Here is a 22829-nt window from a genome sequence, read left to right as displayed (position 1 = left end):
ATATATGGTTCATGTCCCTCCAAGGCATCACCGGTGTCAGAACCGATTTGTTTGTTGCCACACTGGGCCGTTTCGAGCTAGAAGCCATGGTAGTTGTATCTGCCAGACACGTTGGCAAGTATGTCGATTATATGGATATGTTCGGTGAGTCTGCCGTCCTTGTATGCTCTAGGACTGCCGTTACCAAGTCTCGAGAGCCGCTGCACTTTCCCTGCCTAGACCAATCGTCAGTTCATCAGCGCAGGATCCTCAGGTAGGGTATTCACGTTACTAGAATACTAGCAAGGAGGAGGAACGATATCCTGATTGATGGCCGCACCTACTACCGTAGCCTCTTTTATATTGCCCATTCTTCATGGCTGTGTTATACAGCATGTTCTTTTTTTTTTTATCCATCCTATCAAACCTACCTGTCCCTCCACAGCAACATGCCTACTAGATCATGTCATTAATATTCATAGTGCGGTAGAAACCTGATCATTCTATCTTGTTGCCATCTTCAGACACTTGATTCGAATCGCCTCAATTCGCGCATTCCTGGTTAATTGCAGGTTGAGCACCTCGAGGGTAGATCATGGCTTCATCAAATCCATCACAGATGATATCATTCACTAAATTATATGTACTACCTTACATCCTGTGAAAACACATTGATAGATAAGTTCAAATATGTATGTAATGCATCGTACTCGAGTTAATAGGAAGGAACCAATCATTCACGATAACCTGCATAAAACCTGCATCAAAAGAACAAAATATCACATCACATCGAAAAGCGCTTATCATCACCACCGAACTGAAAATCGTCATCCCCCTCATCCTCCACGTCCTCCATCTCAGAATCATCTACATCTTCGTCCACTACGAGATTCCCTCCATCAATCTCGTCCCCCTCATCCTTATCCTCGTCCTCGTCCCCCTCTTCATGCGCTTCGACCAACGGGGGTGGACCAGCTTCCTCAGTGTTAATAGGAGAAGGCGGATCAGGAGCTGCGTCTTCCCCCATCTCATTGATAAGTTTAAGCCCAGGAAGATAATCACTCTGCCCCTCCCCGCCAAAAGTCGGCACAGCTTGAACAGGTGGCTGATCTTGATTCGGCGCATGCTGAGGTTGAGGTTGAGGCGATGGCACAATCTGAATAGGCACCTAAAGATGCCCGTGCTGAGGCAGAGGTGAGATCACCATCATGTGCTGGGAAGGCCGAGAGGGCCTGCTTTGCTTTGAAGATGGGTACCAGTTGAAACAGATCCTGGTCTCAGTTGGCTGTGCGATACATTCAAGTGAATGGATATCGAGCAAGATTCAAGTCAAGCTCGTTCGAGAGATGATGTGCTCTACTTACAAGGTAAGTTAGCTGCAATATCATCAGTTCGTCAGTGCAGAATACTCAGTTGTGGCGTTCGAGTTACCCTGAGAAATGCTAGCAAAGATGAAGGGCGATCATGATTCACCTGAGTATGGGAGCGTCCTACCGCCTTTTATTTTGATGCCCTTCCTCAAGACTGCATTGCACAGCATGTCCAAATCCCTTTCCAGCTCGTCGAACGAATCTCTATGGAGGCGCCAGCCAGCCTTTTGTACCTGGAGTAAGTTACGGGCCAAAAAGTACTGATGCCAATAGTTAGCGCCAAGCACTTCGAAGTTCAAGAGGAAGCATCTGAGTCGTTTGCACTCTCAGGAGTGATCACCGTCCGCAAACTAAACCATCAGCAAACAAAGTACCTTACGTTCTGTAAAATACACTATGCATACAAATAAATTCTAATTAGCAAGGTGTTCACAATGGACTAGTCATAGTACCATTCAAAAAGTCAATTTAAAAGCAGAAACACAACCGGCTGCTTCCATGCTCTCCGGTATTGGTCTTGACCTGCCCTGCTGTGGTCGGCTGTCGAGAATCTGGATTAGGTGAAGGAGGAGGAGAAACACGATCTTCATCAGGTATGCACTGATCGTCTTTGCGTGGAGCATCTGCTGCAGCGTTCCGCTGTAAATTAACGTGTGAGTACTGGAAAGTGGGAAAAATAGGCTGCACGTACTTCTTTACCCTGCGCAAGTGGAACGTCGCTGATAGCTCGCGATGCATGATCTGTCTGAAGGGGCCACCAGGTTGACAGACTGTGTAGGCGGGATTTGAAGGATGTAGAAGCAGGGGCAGAGGATTGGGTGGTCGGTGGTCGAAACTAACAAAATGTCAGCCGAATGTGTGATGATGGCAGTCTCTACTCACGTTCTCGTGTGGATTTATGAGTGGATGAGGCAAAGGCGCAGTAGCAGGGAACTGCAAGGGGACCATTGAGCTAACTGTGAAGACAACAGACGGAAGAGACATACGTCCAAGGGATTACGAGACTCATTGGTGCAGGTGGGACGAACTGGATCCGTATGAGAAGAAGAGAGGAGTTTGCGTAGAAAGCCGAGAAAAACGGGTTGTGGGTGGTCAATTGTAACTGTTAGCGGGCGGGGGGCGGAAGATATGACCGATATTGGTGGTTTACGACGCACATTTTGGCGTGTTGCGTCAGGCTGTGATAGAGAATGGAGTGGTGTGGATGAATAAAAGAGCGGGATCACGTACGTTGAGCAGCTTAGCTAGGTGTGAGGATTCAGGACCGCTTGTCTGCAAGAGATTCTAGCGCCTGAATGATGTCGATGAATGGGTGAATACATACCTCTTTTGCAAGTCCGATGCTAGCGAGGATGTTGACTGGAATGTCGCATATGTAGATATTAGGCTCATCATATGTCGTGTAAGCCAGTTGGCATGAGTCGGGTGAGAGTAAAAGGGAACGGGGAGCTTGGACGTTGAACGAGGTGAGGAGCTGGCGGGATTCAAAGGACCAGAGCTTGATGGTATTGTCGTCGGAAGCACTGGCAAGAAGAACACAATCGGATGAGAGTGCTAGATCCGAGATGATGCTGGTGTGCCCTTGGAAGGAATCTCCGATAGTCTCGAGCGTCGACGCGTCGAACTCGTAGACTGTCACGGGCCACATATTGGGGGAGTCATTCATGAAGCTGGGTGCGGTTACAATCGATTTGTCTTTGGTTGTCCAAAATAACGGTGGAGTTGGCCAATAATAACCAGGAGCTCTAGATTTTTCTCTAGTGGCATCCAATTTCTGTGCTTGGACATCCCACACCTGAAGGCACTCGCCCCAATTTGACATCACTGCCAGTTTCCTCGAGTCTTCCGAGAATCGAAGTGCGCCCACAACATCACTCCATTTGAATGAACCAGTCACAGCCACGAGTTTGCCTGTGTCCAACCTCCATATCCGCGCTGTCTCGTCGTATGACTCACCCGCTAGCAGCGTACTGTCCGCAGAGATATCAATGCACCCGATCCAAAGGTCAACCTGAAATATTCTCACGATCCCCGTCTCAACCTCACAGACTTTGAGCACCCCACCAACTACAGTGACAACCCATCGACCATCCCTTGATACCCTCACTATCATCACAAAAATTGCATAAGCGTGACATTGCCATATATAGGTATGTCTGCGCTGTCAGCAATGTCAGGGTTAAGGTTAAGTACGTCTGAGCAGACTTGGAACCTGAAAAGTCCAATGGACGGGCCGAGTACAACGTATTCAGGGTAAATAGATTGATATCTCAATTTGATAATTCAGACATTGTAAATCACACAGAGATAGCAAGATAAAGCCTGATATTGAGTATCATTAAGAGAATACAGGTTATTCTAAAGGAATGCAATGTAAGGAAACTGGTATACTAGCAGGACATGTCTGAACGAGAGAATGACTGAGAGAATATGGAAAGCAATATCAGAAACAACAGAAGCATGACAGCGAAAGTCCCAGTGCAAGAATAATGGCCAATGATGCAATGATGAGGCAAAGTCTGATTTGATAGACACAATCGAGTCCAGAATGATAGTAAGAGTCTTCTTCCATGATCCGAAGGAAGCTCCTAGACCGGAAATGAAAAATCGATCATGGAACATATGAGTGACATCATAAGCATAAGACAAAATGAGCACATACTGACTTTTACTTCCTGCAGTGCGACACACGTTTGGCCCGGGGTCGACCTTTGGTTGGCTTGGCCAGTTCCTCATCCTCATCGTCGGATTCCTGTATAATGTGGTGCATAGTCCTACCCCAGGCCTGGCCATTTGGCATTTTCTTCTTCCCCTTTTTGATGGCACTGACATCATCCAAGTCGTTGTTGTTTGACAGGTCATCGTTCAGTGTCAGTTCACTGCCTGCAGGCAACTTTGGCAGGACAGGGGCCTTCTGCAAGGGTATGGGTCCGGGAGTGGGCACAGGAGTGGGTGTGGGAACACATCCAGGAGTGAGAATGGGTCCGGGAGTGGCAGAACTTTGAGGTGGAGTTGGGATCGGGTTAGGATCTGGTGTTACAGGTCGTCTGGCAGCATTAGCGCGGTTGGCTGTTTGCGCTCGCATCTTGGCAAGACTGTTGACTGGACCTGAAGACAACCCGGACACGTTGTCATCGGTTATGGCTGTTCCGCCCTCATGTCCATTATCGTTCTTGAATAATGCCCTTGATAGAAGTAGATAGTTAGCTAAATTAATGGAACAGAGAAAAACTTACTTGTTCCACCATTTAAGAAGTCCCTGTGCCCAATCTCGATCCTCACACTCACGAATAAAGTCAATAATGTTGTAGTAAAAGGCCCGGTAATTGAATTCACCATCGGCTTCGGCCCATTTGTTTTTATTACTGATTGCAAAGCGTGCCTATGTTAAAACAATTAGTTAGATATAATCCATTAAATAAACAAAAACTTACCTGAACACAAGCATATGCTATATGTTCTGCCTCGACAGTAGACATATCGTGCAGGGATGCATTGCACGATCACGTAGCGCACGAGTCATCACCTAAAGCAGTGGAAGGACCTGTAAAAATATGACGCATTATCTGGTAAATCAAAATGTTAATAAGATAGACGCATATAATGAATTTCAAAACTTACACGCTTGAGGAAATAACCCTGGAATAGGCCCTCATTCATGATGTCCTTGTCATACCTACTTCCAGGAGGCTTTCCGGCCCACAGGAACACCGGAAAGTCGATCGTGGTCATACGAATCCCTCTGATCTCCATCCATTTCCGGGCCCTATGTTAGAGAACATTAGATGATCGGAAATGACAAATCGAGTACTTACAGAATGGGATCTCGTTTGAAATCTGCAAGTGCAGAAATAGGACATAGGAAAGAAGCAAGCACAGGGTGGTTGATGCCCATGTGCGCCCTGGACAGTGAGCCCCCATTGTAGATGGTAGGCTTCAGACCTTCCTTCAAAGGTTCAGGCGCCACGTAGTGTCCGATTTGGACCTTCAAATGAGTTGCATCGTCGGAACGTGTCCCACTAATGACAGCATTCATCTAATTAGTATGTTAGTACACGATATATGCACATATAAACAGCATATACTCACCTTGCGTGCGATCTGAGTGAGATCCTTGGACTTTGGGCGATCAGTAATAAGTGATTGGAGTCCCGGAGCCAGTTGAAGCAACTGCTGATAGTTGCACTTGTACCGATCGAGGGTATTGGTTGAACTAAGAAAAAAATCTTAGTATAGACTTTGCAAAATTAAAAAATGGACTTACAGACTCACAAGCCTTTTCTGATGGGATTCACGCTTGGCCTCTGACTCTTCTAATTCTCCATTCTCCGTGGCCTGCTCTTGCTGTAGGAGTAGACCTACCCTTAAGAGTTTCTCAACGTTGCAGAATAAATCGACACAACGTGCCATGGCACGTGCTGCCGCAAGAAACTCTTCTTGGACTTCGAATTCTGAGTCCTCCTTCTCTTTTGAGATCTTGGTTTTCCTGGTCATAGATTATATTAGGGTTCTTGGTGCAAATGAATTTGAATATTGGACTTACTTGACCTTTTGATCGTCTTTATCAGGTTTGCGCCCGCGTCTTTTAGACAACTTCTTAGGGCGAGGTTCTATGCACTCCATCGAGGAAATTGAAGAGTCGCTGCTGGTGTTGCTCTCTGAAGCTGAGGGGGATCTGGAATGACGTTTGTGCGGCATGCTTAAGATGTGATGCAGTGATATCAGTAGAAGTGTGTGATCAGAATCTGATCAACAAAGGCAAATTTCAATCTCCGAAATCACGTGACCACCTTGTATCCGCCCAACCTCTAAGTTGAAGTTATCTCTTCTTCATATCCAAGTCCATGATCATAATAATCATGCACTGCCAACCACTCTATATTGCACCAGAAGCACTGATTGCTTCATCAGAAGCACTGATGGCTTCATCCAGACTGGTATAGGTGCGTCTATAATTGCTTGAGGATGTTAACATACCATCCAGGTGCTGATAGCAGGGCCACGCGCAATGGTGCAGGCAAGGACTTAGGCAAGGAGTTGTGTTGATTTAGAGAAGAGTTGCGGGAAATAGGGTCACTACTACCTATAACCGCTAAGTCCTTGAATTTGTTATTAAGTATGATGCAATATATAATCTAAAGTTTGTATTCATGTTGGATCTGAGTGTGCATCCCATGGACGGCCTCACCTGCCTCGGGTGTTCAAAGGCTTTCACCACTCAGAAAGGCCTGAGCAATCATGAGGCTCGGTGTGATGCCAGTAAGAGTCTTGATGCTGACGTCTATAAACAGCAGTGCTGTCTGGAGAAGCAAATGCGCCAGAAGAAGAAAAGAAGACGTGTCATGGCTCCCGACACATCTTCCTCACCAGAAGGCGGAGAAACGAGCTGCAATGCTCGTCGAATAAGTCCTGAAGACCGGATGGATATCAACAATGATCATTGGGTTGATCATGATCACATGCATGAGGTAAGTCATTTTTTATTGAAATGATCGATATGTCTAATTTTACAACTAATGGGATGAAAATACTGCTGGAGCTTCTACTGACGCCAGCGCACCAATCCCACCAATCCCTGACGATCCCACCATCATTTCTGCTCGTTCTGGCCAACGAATCTGCATGCCCACTCGTTATGCAGACTATCTGCCAGCTGGACCCACCAATCTCCCACATTTACCTCCTCCTCCTCCAGATAGTCCTCCCAACCAACTCATCAATGAACTCCTCAACCACCAGCCCATACTCATCCCTTACCAGACTCCCCTGGATTCACTGGGTCTTTTCCGCATCTATGCACAAAAACCCACCCTCATACCCACCGCAAATGAAGGCCTGGATGCAATCGCTGATGCCCCAACCTTCGAAACTCAGGGCAATTCTCAATTGTTGCAATCTCAGATCGTTCCTGGGCTTCCCTCCCAAGAAATCCGACTGGAGGATATATTCTCCCCATTTAGCAGCCCAACCGCAGGGCTTCTGATGTGTTGGCAATATTCCAGCGCAAACTCAAAGTTGAGCGCTGAAATGAAATGCCTCACTAGGGAGTTTCTCGATCACAATCAATACAACAGAGAAGACATGCGGATTTTCGACGATGTGCGGGAGAAAAGGCTCATGAAGGAGTACCTCAAGGACCAATCCAATCCGTTTCATGTGGAAAATGGCTGGTGCAGCTCTTCAGTAAAAATCCACCTCCACAAAGAAAAGGTTAAGTTCGCATCAGAAGAAGATGCACCAGAGTTGGAGATTACTGGCATTCATCACCGCTCTCTCACTGACATCATTACATCCGTCTTTGAGGACACTATTATGTCCACCTTTCATCTAACGCCCTTCCATCAGCAATGGAAGACTTCTGATGATCGCACCATCAAAGTCTATAGCGAGGCATATTCCTCGCCAGCCTTTCTAGAAGCCCACATGGAAATTAATGCGCTTCCCCAAGATCCAGGTGATAACCTTGAGCGAGTCGTCGCCTCACTAATGATGTGGTCTGACAGCACTCACCTGGCAAGTTTCGGTGATGCATTGCTCTGGCCCTTCTATCTGTGCTTTGGCAATCAGTCCAAGTACACATGAGGCAAGCCAACAGCATCTGCATGCCATCATGTTGCATATATTCCAAATGTATGTTCCATTTCATTTGCGTTCTATTAATTTGATTATGCTAATTTTGATCTATTAAGCTTCCTGATGACTTCCAAGACCGTTATGGCTGTCTTTTTGATGAGGCATCATCCAGTGACGTCTATACTCACTGTAAACGCGAACTTATGCAAGCCATATGGGCACTTCTACTGGATGAAAAATTTATGGATGCCTACAAAAATGGCATCATCATTCAATGTGGGGATGGGATCACTCGACGCGTTTTCCCCGCTTCTTTACTTACTCAGCAGACTATCCAGAAAAGCACGTGTTTTAATCTTAATTTTAATGATCATTTCTCATTTGATATTTATTAATACAGGATTCTGCTGGCTTGCATCAAGTTCCTTGGTGAATGCCCTTGCCCCCGCTGCCTGATCAAGAAAGAAGATGTCCCCAAGATGGGCATGAAGATTGATCTGGAGAACTGCCAGGCAATGCAGCATGTTGATGATGAATGACGTCATCGCAAAGTTGAAAAAGCCTGCAGGCTTATGTTTCAGCACAGTGTTGGCATCAATGGACAATGGATCAAGAAGATCCTGCAAGGCGAGTCACTAGTTCCAACTCGGGTAAATAATCTGCGCATCAATCTTAGATTTATATCTGATCACTTCATTTCAGAACACATTTTCAACATGGTTTCTCAAATATATGTTCAATTTTTTCTTGATGTTCATAGTAGACTTACTTCATGAGTTCAAGCTCAGTGTGTGGAAAGCAATTTTCACACACTTAATGCGCATTCTATTTGCTGCAGGTGGTTCAGCAGTTCAAGAGCTTAATTTCAGGTATGTTATAGTGCTTTTTGCAATATTACAACGCTTATATGACTACATACAGGTACCGTCAAGTTCCTACTTTTGGTAGGGGAACAATCAGATGGTTCCACAAGAATGCTTCTGCAATGAAGCATCTCGCAGCCCGCGACTTCAAGGATCTACTACAGGTAAGATTGATCCCATCAGAATTTAATGATGCACTGATGTGCCTTTCATTTCTAGTGTGCTATACCTGTATTCAAAGGACTTCTTCCCCCCGATCATAATACAATCATTCTCGACCTCCTCTTTGACCTGGCTACCTGGCATGCTTATGCAAAACTCCGCATACATACAGATGACACTCTTGCATTTTTTGACTCAGTGACAGTCATCCTCGGTCAATCGGTTCGCAAGTTTCAGCGCACCACTTGTGCATATTATCACACTACAGAACTTCCCCACGAATATGCCGCTCGTGGACGCCGTCTGTCTGCATTAGCCTCAAAACAAGTGGGATCAGCAAACACGTTGCAGATTGGCAAGGCTACATCAAACCCAAAGGTAAAGACATTAAATCTTTATACTTACAAATATCATGCACTTGCCGACTACCCTAATACTATCTGGCGTGTTGGTACTACTGATAGTTATTCCACACAACCAGTAAGTGTTCTTTTCATGATATCATTCATTTAATAACTAATATCTGACAGGGAGAACTCGAGCATCATCAATCGAAGTGTCGGTACCCTCAAACAGGAAAGAAGAAGGATCAAACTCTCACCAGCATGACTTCTCAAGAAGTGCAAGAACACCTCATTGAGAAGGTGATCGCTGCACTTGCAGCACAGTGGAATCCGAGACCACGGCGCACGCAATTGTCTCCATCTGATCACTACTCCATTGCCAAATATGCTCAGGCAAACAATGACATCACCTCCTGGTTAATTGAGCGCAGAGAGGTTGGAGACTTGTCCGATCTGGCTATTGAGGTAAGTTTTTATTAGATTTTCATTTTCATGCTTTCATTAATTTTATCAGGAGTTCATTCTGTGACTCAAGGACCATGTTCTTGCTCGGCTTCGCAATATCACATATGACGGAGATGAGCATGACTTCTCCGACACTGATCATACCTCAGTGCTGTTTACTGACAACAAAATATACCACCACAGCATTTTATGCATCAACTATACAACATACAATCTACAATGCGAACAGGACACCATCAATCCCTGCACTTGTGCCAACATAATGGTACTCTCCCATGAAGACGAGAAGACTCACCCATACTGGTATGCCCATGTCATCGGCATCTTTCATATCAATGTGGAATACCGTGAGGACAACATGAGGATGTATTCTGAACCAATTTGGATGGACTTCCTGTTCATCCGATGGTTCAGAAGGGATAGTTCACCTGCAGGTTGGACTGCAAAACGACTCCAGCGCCTCAAATTTTTCGATCAAGACAGCCCTGACGCATACAGATTTTTGGATCCAGACTCTGTCATTTGCAGGATTCATTTAATTCCAAGCTTTCACCATCGCACAGATCCTCAAGATCTTGAGTCTGAATGCCAATTTCACTATGTTAATATGTGTGCATTTAATTTAATTTATTCTTGCTACATAGACTGACATAGTATCTACATAACATATAGATTTGTTGATCGAGATATATTCATGTGGTTCCGTGGTGGCGGAATTGGCCACAAAGCTACCAGAGACTGGGACGACATTCTCCAACTTGAGCAACATGGAGCTGAAGAAGCGGAAGCCGAAGAAGGTGATGATGCGACTGACGCAGCTGAAGAGGAAGAGGAATGGGAAGATATTGAGGATGACTTGGATGATGTTGACGAGAGTGATGAAGAAGAAGATGATGATGAGGATAGAGTCATAGTGGATGAAGGAGAGGAGCTGGATGAGGATGTACTTGCAGAGGAAGGTTATGGGGCACTTTGATGTATTGTAGTTTAATGAAGTTCTCATTTGATGTTCTCGTTTGATCGATCATGATTGCGCAGCGCAATTCATTAAATTTTCAGTGTCTTTTTGTCTTGCACAAAAAAAATGGACTAAGTATCTACTTGACATCATTTGTATATACTAGTGTCTGGAATATGTAATCTAGATACAAGAGGTATCTACTTATTGTCTTGGTGATAGTATGGTGAGGGGATAGACGTCATTCTGATATACGCGCCTGTGTTCCAATGTCGCGTCGAGGTGTTGATGACATCACACGGATTAGTTTAGTCATACATTCAGCCACCCTCCCATCTATATCAGGCAATGTCACACCTGAGCAATTTTTGTGATGATATTTATATGTTCCTCACAAACCTCCCAAGCCTCCTTTATCTCCTTACCCTCCCGCAGGTCCCATTGCCGAATGGTCTTATCGTATGATCTGCTGATCATTTGCTTGCTGTTGGGAAGATAGGCAATGCATAAAACACTTCTGAGCTCGTGACGATTACCATTCGGCAAGGTGTAAATGTATGGTTCATGCCCCTCCAAGGTCATCACTGGTGTCAGAACCGATTTGTTTGCTGCCACACTGGGCCGTTTCGAGCTAGAAGCCATGGTAGTTGTATCTGCCAGACACGTTGGCAAGTATGTTGATTGTGTGGATATGTTCGGTGAGCCCACTGTCCTTGTATGCTCTAGGACTGCCATTACCAAGTCTCAAGAGCCGCTGCACTTTCCCTGCCTAGACCAATCGTCAGTTCATCGACACAGGATCCTCAGGTAGCATATTCACATCACCAGAATGCTAGCAAGGAAGAGGAATGATATCCTGATTGATGGGCATGCCTATCCGTAACTTCTTTTATATCTCACATTCTTTATGGCTGTGTGTTGTACAGCATGTTCTTTTTATATCCTTCCTATCAAACCTACCTATCCCTCCACAGCAACATGTGAGAATGCAGCTAGATGACATTAATAGCGCAGTAGAAATCACCTGTGATTCCCACGTAATACCTGTAGTTAGCAGTGCTAATAGATAAGGTTAGCACCTCTAAAATGATGCAAATTCAGCCCCTGCAAGCCTCCTTCAATATCTATGCAATAAAGCTTTACCTTGAATGATGTTGTATAGTAGAATAAATAAGCATAGACTCAATGCTGACGTAGTTAATATTAATGATGTTCGGCTAAGTCCGCCCGCCACCTGAACCTTTGTGGACGCTGTCTCACACAACGAGCTTGCATAGGTCATGTTAACATAGTCATTTCGAAGGCGCATTTTGAAATATATATGGACTACTAAGGGTACTTGGGGTATATTCCAGTGACATACAAACATACTGTCAGCCTAACATAGTAAATTGTACAACATATAAACAAAGGTAGCAGAGTACACTACGAGTCCTCAGCCTCTTCCTCGTCAGATGACTCAACAAATTCTGCGCTTTTGGGACCATCATAATGGCCTGTGGAGTTCCTTTTTGCCTTCTTGGGGGGTCTGCCATTGTATTTTTTTGCAGATGGCAAAGGCTTGCGCTTGCGAGAGAGGCCAGCATTGGAACACTTTTTGTGTGGCTGCTGAACCACTTCACCTGCAGAATGGTGCGTGTCCAGTTCTGCTGTGTGAGCTTTGATTTTGGCTGGTGTAAGCAGAGCCCAGTAGCATGTTCGAGCCTTGAGAGCATCACAAAGCTTGCGAATCTCATCAATAATCCTGATATTTGAAGGACTGATGAAGTCAATGCTGGAGGGCCATCCTATCAGCTGGACAGCATAGGTTTCACTGACGGCAGTCTTGTAGTTCTTGTAGTTCATAGCAATATCTTTCTTGCTGGTCACCAAAACTGTGAAAAGGGTTAAACACATGAATTTATGTTGCTGACATTGCTACATACTCAGTCCACAGATAATCAGTTTTCAAACTTGCTTGCACACGATTTCTAATGAATCATGTTCATTTATATCTGCAGGATACTTGTTATTAATATCAAAAGAATACAAGTGGGCGACAGATGAACTTACTTTGATTTTGTGTACACACCCACTGTATTGACATCATATTACCTTTTTCATGTTATCTTGTATCTTGTTCACCTTCGGTACCACACTGTCCGACACCTTCTTAGCTTCTTGCACCTTATGGCACATCCACATGTTAATCCTCTGGTGTCATTACCTAAGCATTTCTTGCCACTACTTACATCATCATCTTGACTCTGTTGACACCTCAGTTTTGTTCCCCAACATAACTGAGGTATGTAGTACATTCATTCATACAGACTCACACTGACATACACTAGTTGTTGCTTTGCATTAGGTACTTGTGAATCCAGTTTTTGTTCCCCAACATAACTGAGTTGTTGCTTCATGTTAGTATCGCTAATGCACACACTGTTCATACTGTTGAAGATAGTTGGCTATTGGAAGGTCATACACATCCTCCCAGAAGTCTTCTGAATTATTAGTCCCATGCATCGAGCTTTGAATGGTGTCATTGACATGTCTGTGAACAACAAATAAAGTCATGTAGGTCCCAGTGCGAACACATAAGTTGTTGAGCTTTGGAGATGCAAAAAGATTTAATTGAGGTCAATTGAATACATTTGATGTGCATGAGCATACCTCTTTAACAATCCTTTCCATTGTAAATAAAACATCTCTTGCAATGGTAATATTGTTTCCTTGCACACTAGCTACCTTCTGCTTGCAATGCTCCTCAAGAGCTGTGATATACATAACTAGCCTTTTCATCCTTTGTCAGCTTTTTCATCTGAGAGTCATCGTTGACCATCATGCATAGCTCGACTAAGGTGTATTGAGAGCTGGCAAGTTGTTCTGATCACAACAGATCAGACTGTAAGTCTTATGACAGTGATAATTCAACTTACTGGAGTTCATCTCCTTGGCCTTGGCATGGACGAGGGCATTAGTCAACTGGACCTTGTGTGATGTGTGAAACTTTGTGTGATTGCCAATCAAGTTGTTGATATACTTGGGAGTGATGTTGTGAGCATGTGCAAGGGAATCAATTTTCATTTTCTGCATGTCCAGGTGTATGGTAAGAGTGTCGTGTAAGTCCTTTGATGCCTTCATCTTTTGGTCCCTCTTGATCTTTTGAGATGCCTTTTGAGCATCTGATAGCTGGTGGGGTGGGGTCTGCGGATGGATCATGGGATGGGTCAGATTACGTGCTGCCCAGGTAGATGAATTTGCATCATGAAGAGGCACTGACCTTAAGTTTCCTTCAGGTGATGGTGTGCAAGATAGAATTGCAGATTCATCTGCATCAGGTGACAGGTCTTCGAGGGTCGTGGTCCCCATATTGATGGCCTCCAATTTGTCCTTTGACAATGGCATCACATAAAGAGACAGGTCCTCCCAATCAATATCATCAAATGAGTGTGCACTTCCACCAAGTGCATCAGGGTTGCAATCAGTCTGAGGGTCAGTTGTTGGAATTTTGATAGTTCCTGCAGCTTTAAAACAACATCAGCTTGGGAAAATGCATGTAGATAGTACCATACCATTGTTTTCATTGAACATACCCATGAAATATGCAGGCCCGCTGCTATTGAGGTGATTCATGCTGGAGTTGAAGTCATCATCAGGAAAAACATAGCTCATAGTTGGTTGTGAGCAAAAAGCAAAGTCTGATGAAGTGCTGGTGTGGATGCAACTAGTGAATTTGCAAAGACCAAAAATACAGTTATTGGATGTGTGATTCATGACAATGAAAAATGATGTGTGTCATTGCAATCAAAAATCTAGAAGAAAAAAAGGTGTCAATGCAGTGTTACAATGATCAATTACTACCATTAGACAAATGAAAACCTTTAGGTCATATTGTGAACTTGGGGGAGCAGTACTAGTAGTAGAAGTCCCGTAAACACTAGTATATGGTGCTCACCATATGGAATTTGATAGGAATGCCTGAGCCTGGACCAGTAGTATAAGTGCCAGGTGGAGGAAATCATGCAGGCATTAGGGCCAGGCTAGAGTCAAACCTGTGTGATATGAGTTAGGGCAGTGAATAGAAGTTACTGCTGCTTGGCGCAAGTTGCATCAGCGCTGGGCAACCGCAAGGTGAGTGTTTGCTACTATGTACTCTGCAATTGCATAATCTTTCTTCTGCCACTGTCACTATCCTTCCAGATCCTTAAGATGAATTATGGATTAACTCAAAGTCTCAGGTGATTTCCACACTTTCACCTTGTACACTGAGCTATGATGGTAAGCTTCAATTTTTGCATTTTTGCATATCTTACAGAGTTTTATTCCAAGAGTCATTGCAGCAATCAGAGGCTAAGCCAGCATAGAGCTACTGAGCATTGGTTTGCTAAGCCAGGGTGAGTTCAACATGGGTGTTATTAGTACTCCAGGGTCTTGTTCACCTGCCACCACAGTGTTTGAGCTGCCCAAAATGCAAAGGCACATATTTGAATGGCTCAGTAAGTACACGACTGCCCCCACTCTTAATTTTACCATGGGCACTTACATTACCTTGTTGTAGCAAGTGGCAAATGTGAGATAGCATTCATGTTACTCCTACACCTCACACTCGCTAACCACGATGATGACAGCAAAAAAACCAATACGTTTCATGCTGACTTAGATCCAATCACACCAGTTACAAGTGTAGCCACACCTCACAGCCCTACTAGTTCTTGCCACTCAACTCCCAAAGCCGATGATTCTATCCTCACAATGGATAATAATATTCCTTGTTCCTGCAACACTCCAACACTGCAAACAATCCAGACAATGGTAGGACACTGGGAGAAAGATTGGGAATCAGAGGACATGTGGAATGTCACATATGAAGAGGTACTTGCGCATGCACAGGCTAATGGGGAACAAGAGACCACAAGGTTCCTTGATGACTGCACAAAACATGCTTTGGAAGGGAGGATGCTTCTGGATAGCATCCAGGATCTCGTGTACACTAACTGTCTGTGTTGCAGGGAGTAGCTCAAGTATGACACTATGCTACTACATGATTTACTGGTCTCCATCACTTTGCAGGTCAAATTCTTTGAGGTGAAAGTAGATAGTTTTTGTCCATAGTTTGTACCTTCATACACATTTGAATTGAAACGAACAACCTCGCAAACCAAATGTGAAGCGCACCAGTGAACTTGAACATAACAAACATAGTGAACTCATAGCACACAGGTATCAAATTCATAATGAACTCATAGCACACATGTATTGAATTCATAACAAACACATAGCATACACATACAGTGGCTCAAAAAACTGTCCGCATGTTTTGACATTTTTCACTATCTATGATATTGTGTGAGAACAAACAAATGGCTCAAGGACATGCTTATACCACATTGTAGTATGGCTTCAGGGCTTTGGATTGAGCCCTACACCGTGGGAATCGGTGGAGATATGGTGGAGATACAAGGCTTACAAAATCATGACTCATGCGGACAGTTTTTTGAGCACATATTAAAACTATATAAATCATCATTTATGACACCATAACAATCATGCCACCATTAAATAAATTATAAAGTGGTGTCATTATGTCATTTTAAAACCATATCTAACTATACAAACCAAAAATTTACATATGTCATGGTTATATTCACCATGAAAGCCACCCCCCCTGCTCAAAGGGATAATATCCTCTCTCTTTTCTATTCTGGCCTCTCTGCTTGTCAAATTTCCTCTAGAACTGGAGTATCCAAGTCCACTGTGGCCAAGTTCATCAAAGAAAGTCACACAGACAAGGAAAACTTCTGTGAAGGGCGTCCATCCAAGCTCACCTCTACTGATAGGAGGGCTATTATTCAATATATCACTACAGGAAAGGCTGATAATGCTGTCCAGGTCACCTATTACATCAATTCCACCATCACATTCCTTGTCTCTTCACACACTGTGAGAAACATTCTCAAGACAGCTCATCTCAGGTCAGTAACAAGGAAGAAAAGGCTCTCCTCTCTATCACACATAAACAGAGATGACTAACCTTTGCCTTAGCCCATCAGAATTGGATTACATGGACTGGAAGCATGTTATATGATCATATAAGACCACAATAAATAGGATTGGGTCAGATGGCAAGGTATATATGTGAAAAAAGAAGGGTGCTAGTCCTCTCTGCATATGTGTGATAGAGAGGAAAGCCTTTTCTTCCTTGTTACTGACCTGAGATGAGCTGTCTTGAGAATGTTTCTCACAGTGTGTGAAGAGACAAGGAATGTGATGGTGGAATTGATGTAATAGGTGACCTGGACAGCATTATCAGCCTTTCCTGTAGTGATATATTGAATAATAGCCCTCCTATCAGTAGAGGTGAGCTTGGATGGACGCCCTTCACAGAAGTTTTCCTTGTCTGTGTGACTTTCTTTGATGAACTTGGCCACAGTGGACTTGGATACTCCAGTTCTAGAGGAAATTTGACAAGCAGAGAGGCCAGAATAGAAAAGAGAGAGGATATTATCCCTTTGAGCAGGGGGGGTGGCTTTCATGGTGAATATAACCATGACATATGTAAATTTTTGGTTTGTATAGTTAGATATGGTTTTAAAATGACATAATGACACCACTTTATAATTTATTTAATGGTGGCATGATTGTTATGGTGTCATAAATGATGATTTATATAGTTTTAATATGTGCTCAAAAAACTGTCCGCATGAGTCATGATTTTGTAAGCCTTGTATCTCCACCATATCTCCACCGATTCCCACGGTGTAGGGCTCAATCCAAAGCCCTGAAGCCATACTACAATGTGGTATAAGCATGTCCTTGAGCCATTTGTTTGTTCTCACACAATATCATAGATAGTGAAAAATGTCAAAACATGCGGACAGTTTTTTGAGCCACTGTAACAAACATGTTTGAATCTATGGAGTATTGTACAATAGGATGACTTCTTTCTACTTGACTATCTCAAAGGTTAGTGTTTGTTGTCCTTGAGTGGTTTAAAACATGTAGTGAGTTATGTGATGAGGATCTGTAGCTATATAATCGAATTACAGTATCACTGCATAAGGACTATATGTATCTCCAAATGAAGCACACTGTAATACAGTTGGAAGTCACTGTTTTGATAATAGCGCTAGTTCTGTTCAACTATTCTACTTGCAAAACTCACATACACAGAACAATTATGTCCACTGATAATCATTCAACATTTAGATTGCATGAAGGCAGTAGTACAAGCACTGTAAATACACTAGCAAGGGAACTATGGATGTATCTAAATATTGAAGCTGCTGGTGCTCTGTTCCCAGTTCTCGACTTGGGCCCACAGATCACCTGACTCCGAAGATAGTGTTGGGGATGGTGGCAATGTATTGGAAGGCCAGAAAGGGCCGCCTGGAGTAGGAACCACTCACACTCTACCCTCATTATACTTGATCATGTATACTTTGAGGGCCTTCTGGAATGAAGGAAACCGGTTTTGAACATTGCTGCTAACAAAATTCATGTGTTCAGCAACATCAGCCCTTCAATGATGGTCAACATAAGTTAAAGAAAATGATGGATTGTACCTACCAATGATAGAATATCCCCACTTCCTGCCCAACTGTGATCACCCAAAAACCTTCTGGTATCAGACCTATGTGTGGTGGTAGGATCTCGCTAGGCTTGGGAACCAGTGGGATATGGGAGGGAAATTGTAGAGGTGCTTGTACTTGATCAGTGTTTGAAGATCCTTGCATAGACAAGCTGGCTGATAGATTTGATGGGACATCAGAGCAAGACATAACCGTCAGTTCACTGCTATGGGAGGAGTGCGACTGTGATGATCGAGATAAGGTGATGGACTCTTTGGTAGTCTTCTGCTTCCAAGTGATCATGTCTAGTGATGAGCCTAACATCTCAATCATGAACATGTAGTTGATTTGGCAGAGAGAGATTTACATACCCAACAAAGTGATGCCTTCAAGTAAACGTTGCAGGTCTTGGACATGATCATTGTGGGTGACAGTGGATGACAAGGAACTGCATGACATTGTAGATTTAAGCAGGTGAGTGTTCAATGATAATAGTTGGAACTGAGTATTATCTGAAAGCTTGCGTGATGATTAGTCACAATACAACACACACAGTTATTCACATACATACCTAGCATCCCAGACTTGTCTCTAAAATATGGGAGATTCCGGAAAATGGCAACTTCACAGCAACTTGTCCCTGAGGTCCATCTGGTGCATAGGAACTTCAAGGGACAAGAATGGACTTCCCACCAACTCCATCTCAAAGATCGTCAAACACAGGACATTGGTCCAGCAGGCAGCCAGCTATAGGGAGCACAGGGAAATCTCATCTACAAGGCAAGTCATTTATATTTAAAGGAGGGACAATTGAACCCAAAGTGCCTACCTTTTTTACAGCAATGACTGTTGACGAGTGTTGAGCTCTTGAAGCACTTAGAGATGACCCTGCCCTCCATCCTAGCTTCAATGAAGGCACAGATGACTTTGATTTTGACAATGTTTGGAATGGCACTGAACCGCTCCCCATCAGTCACACAGGGGGCAAGTTCAATGACCTCACAAGAGATATTCTGGGCGATACCTGGAAAATGTAAGTGTTAGAAAATTCATACAGAGTAGCTCAATATGAATAACATCGTAAATAGACAGGACAGTACTTGAGGGGTATGACATGTTGACAATCGCACTCATTGGGATCACGTCCTGTGCAGGAATGAAGCTTCTACCAAACAAATCCCTGCAATGACTGATGTGTACCTTGTCTGGAGTCTAGAAAAATCCAAGATGGGACACTGAAGTTTTTTTGATCAATTTCACAAAGAAGAGCTTGATGATGGTAGTGAGTGGGCAATGACTATCATAGATGTTTATTGTAAGTGACACCCACTGCGTTTGACAATCACATTATCTAATGCGCATCATGTTCAGTTGCTGAGAAAGTGATACTTAAAATATCTCCAACAGACAATACTGTTGCTTCTGCACTAGTCTGTCAAGGTGTTCTACCTTGCTCTCCAATATCACCAGTGGTGGGTATAACTACTGAAGCCCTTGAACTATATCATTTGGCACACCTAAGGAGCCCTCATCTTTTGGTTCAAGCATTTGTGAAAATGATGTCTGATTTACATGGGGTACATTTTCTCACTTTTCATCCTATGTACTCACTAAAAATATGCAGATTGAATTTCACTGCCATTTATCACAACAATTTTCTATTGCATTCGACTTATACCTCAAAATCAGATGATGTGTAGCCACCAAGGTAGCAAAAGCACTCCAATGGGACTCGCCTGATTGGCGTGTCAAACACACATGTCTGGCATGCTCATATACACTAGCTAATGAGGAGCTATTGACCTTCAAGATGTTGTATGCTATGGATGGCAACAATTCCTTGAAACGAGTACTTCAGTGATCTCTGGCTGATGACAACACTCTTGGTATATCATATGAACTCCCTACCTGCCAGATACACACCAGCGACCACTACCTTTCTTGCACTTTCATAGACCAGTTTACACAGGACTTGCCACCTGCAACAGGTGATGAGGTGAGTCATCAATACACCTTAGGTAGCCATTATTAACCATTTGTCAGAGTACACCAGCAGATAACTTATGTGAAGGCCATTGGAAAAACATGGATGATGTGAAGACAAAGAGGGCCTGGGGTATATATGATGAAACAGGTGTCTTTGTGGCTGTCTGCTGTCATGGGTTTTGTCTCCTCATTGCAGACATGGTGCAGAGTGGAGAACTGTAAGTAATGTACTTGTTTCTTCTTCTATTTTTGACTGATGTCCTCACAGTGCAAAGTATCCATTGGCTGTTGTGGCCAGGCTATTGGACATGTTTGGTGATGGCTTAGGTGGTGGGTATGATATTGGGTGTCAATTCAAGGTTACCCTTGATAATAGTTCTCTTGGTCCACTTGTGTGCTCACTACATCACACTTGCTTGGTCAGAGCATTCCACAGACATGCACACAGACATTTGTGCCAGCTCTATTCCCTCACAACCTATATCAAAGGCCTTGGAATCGAGGACCTTGAAACATGCAAACACACATTTTCAAAATCAAATTCCCTTGCTTTGTCTCTACATTATGCCAGCATCTTCCATTGGCAACAAGCCATTGACTCGTACTTCGAACACAACAATGACTTCAAGGTATATGCCAATCTATGTAAGCACCTTTTCTATGATACATACACAAGCCCTGACAGTCCGTCCCCCAGCTAATTTTCTTCACAACAACTACAAACAAGCCCTGGACATATTAGCAAATGGCAATGCAGTGCTACCAAACATGATGCAAGATCTTGGAGTCACAGATGATGGAGTGTTTGAACATTGGCTGGACAAAGAAAAGGCCTATCCAAAAGGTTTGATGCAAGAGCCCAAAGAAGAGACTTTGCAAATAGAATACTGGCAAAGGTTGGTCAACTTGAAGGCGAGCAGGTGAGTTTTTTTAACTATATGTATCTTGTGCTACTAAAGTCTCTATCATGAAGCATTGCTCTCAATGTTGCAATGGCTATGTTTTCAATGGATTCCCACCATGACATCGCATCTTATGACACCCATGTTTGAACCATGCACAAGGCTGAAAGTATGCATTGTCATGTTGTTGAGGGCTATGAGAGGAACTTGAAGCTCATACAAGTACTAGAATGTAAACTGGAGGTTATCACATGCTGGGTCCCTGAAGATGCAGAGTGGCAGAAAGCAAGGAACCTTGTCGCTAATAGGAAGTACCAATGGGCACTGGACCATCTGGAGGGTTTGGTTGTGGTGTGTATTTTTGAACTTACCAAAATGAACAGGGCAGGGACAGGTAAGGGTCAGTTAAAGCCTCACTTGCCAGCATTGATTATGTTGTTCAAGGCTATAGATTGCACAAGCACATCATGAAAGCACATCATGAAAGCATTACAGACACGCTCATTGGCTATCAGGTCTGTGCTCAATACTTATAACACCATTGCCACTGCGATGTCCCCTCCCCAGCAAACACTCAAGTGGGAGGAGGTGGTTGACTATGCATTCCTATCTGACTTTGACCTGTTATGCAACATGCATGAAGATGTTTTGCAAACCCCTTGGGCTACACCTGGAGCTCATAGCACCATGGACCTCTATTTTAAGATGTGCCAAGCACAGGAGGAGATTTCTCATCTCAATATTGAGATATGCTGTCTGGTCACATATATATGAGACGAGGACAACTATTTACGAACATGCGAGGATCAGCTTAAGTTCACCAGCCCAGCTCTTGCACATCAACTCACCATTCATCACAACACTCAAGGCCGATTCAATGTGCACCATTTGAAGAGGCTTCACAACATATCCACACTCCCAGGATTCAGTGGGACATTGCTCCCTGGTCTCAGTGCACACATGGGTTCAGGAGAGAGCACCAGTGTGCCAGACATGATCCCTGTAGATGTGCTTACTGACAACATGCCCACAGATAACCTGTCATCACCTGTACTATGTGCCGATACGCATGAAGATTTGGATGAGGAGGAAGAGGAGGAAGAGATGGCTGAGGAAGCATCAAGGAACCTGCAGGATGTCCTGCTCGTCACTGATGATTTTGCATGGCTCGAGGTTAATGATAGCTTAAGTGACTCGACATAATGTAGCAATTGACCATATGCACAATGATGATCACTATGTTCAAACCGCGCCTTCGAAATGACTATGTTAACGTGACCTATGCAAGCTCGTCGTGTGAGACAGCGTCCACGAAGGTTCAGGTGGCGGGCAGACTTAGCCGAACATCATTAATATTAACTACGTCAGCGTTGAGTCTACGCTTATTTATTCTACTATACAACATCATTCAAGGTAAGGCTTTATTGCGTAGATATTGAAGGAGGCTTGCGGGGGCTGAATTTGCGTCGTTTTAGAGGTGCTAACCTTATCTATTAGCACTACTAACTACAGGTATTACGTGGGAGTCACAGGTGGTAGAAATCTGATCATTCTATCTAGTTGCCATCTTCAGACACTTGGTTCGAATCGCCTCAATTCGCGTATTCCTAGTTAATTGCAGGTTGAGCACCTCGAGGGTAGATCATGGCTTCATCGAATCTATCACAGATGATATCA

The 22829-nt window shown here is 43.7% G+C and overlaps 6 protein-coding genes across 6 annotated transcripts; 2 read left to right on the top strand and 4 right to left on the bottom strand.

Annotated features, from left to right (window-relative positions):
• Window positions 1–763: 763 nt before the first annotated feature.
• On the bottom strand, window positions 764–3462 carry BJ212DRAFT_1582366 (uncharacterized protein; the record flags this gene model as incomplete). The annotated part of the gene is made up of 7 exons (XM_041342318.1): window positions 764–1147; window positions 1872–1988; window positions 2041–2184; window positions 2232–2282; window positions 2336–2527; window positions 2580–2621; window positions 2674–3462. 7 exons carry the CDS (start codon window positions 3460–3462, stop codon window positions 764–766), a joined length of 1719 nt encoding a protein of 572 aa, XP_041185330.1.
• A 1119-nt stretch (window positions 3463–4581) lies between these two features.
• On the bottom strand, window positions 4582–4852 carry BJ212DRAFT_1290742 (uncharacterized protein; the record flags this gene model as incomplete). Its single annotated transcript, XM_041332093.1, has 2 exons — window positions 4582–4731; window positions 4784–4852. Coding segments are annotated over 2 exons (219 nt in total), but the record flags the coding sequence as incomplete, so codon positions are not given.
• On the bottom strand, window positions 4853–6047 carry BJ212DRAFT_1489436 (uncharacterized protein; the record flags this gene model as incomplete). Its single annotated transcript, XM_041341416.1, has 6 exons — window positions 4853–4915; window positions 4971–5115; window positions 5165–5385; window positions 5439–5562; window positions 5614–5835; window positions 5893–6047. The coding sequence occupies 6 exons, from the start codon at window positions 6045–6047 to the stop codon at window positions 4853–4855; spliced, it is 930 nt and encodes a 309-aa protein (XP_041185328.1).
• A 6260-nt stretch (window positions 6048–12307) lies between these two features.
• Window positions 12308–13465, bottom strand: BJ212DRAFT_1215182 (uncharacterized protein; the record flags this gene model as incomplete). The annotated part of the gene is made up of 3 exons (XM_041329293.1): window positions 12308–12631; window positions 13181–13303; window positions 13367–13465. Coding segments are annotated over 3 exons (546 nt in total), but the record flags the coding sequence as incomplete, so codon positions are not given.
• Window positions 13466–15101: 1636 nt separating this feature from the next.
• Window positions 15102–15712, top strand: BJ212DRAFT_1306352 (uncharacterized protein; the record flags this gene model as incomplete). Its single annotated transcript, XM_041333812.1, has 2 exons — window positions 15102–15192; window positions 15255–15712. The coding sequence occupies 2 exons, from the start codon at window positions 15102–15104 to the stop codon at window positions 15710–15712; spliced, it is 549 nt and encodes a 182-aa protein (XP_041185326.1).
• Window positions 15713–18879: 3167 nt separating this feature from the next.
• On the top strand, window positions 18880–22355 carry BJ212DRAFT_1450658 (uncharacterized protein; the record flags this gene model as incomplete). The annotated part of the gene is made up of 13 exons (XM_041338814.1): window positions 18880–18994; window positions 19129–19297; window positions 19548–19579; window positions 19636–19841; window positions 19973–20113; window positions 20180–20260; window positions 20308–20468; window positions 20519–20895; window positions 20948–21170; window positions 21323–21546; window positions 21640–21911; window positions 21933–22098; window positions 22123–22355. 13 exons carry the CDS (start codon window positions 18880–18882, stop codon window positions 22353–22355), a joined length of 2400 nt encoding a protein of 799 aa, XP_041185325.1.
• Window positions 22356–22829: the final 474 nt, after the last annotated feature.

Source organism: Suillus subaureus (assembly GCF_016647635.1).
Source record: "Suillus subaureus strain MN1 chromosome Unknown BJ212scaffold_276, whole genome shotgun sequence".
In the NCBI taxonomy this organism is placed as follows: Eukaryota; Fungi; Basidiomycota; class Agaricomycetes; order Boletales; family Suillaceae; genus Suillus; species Suillus subaureus.
This window is presented reverse-complemented; position numbering and strand designations above follow the sequence as displayed.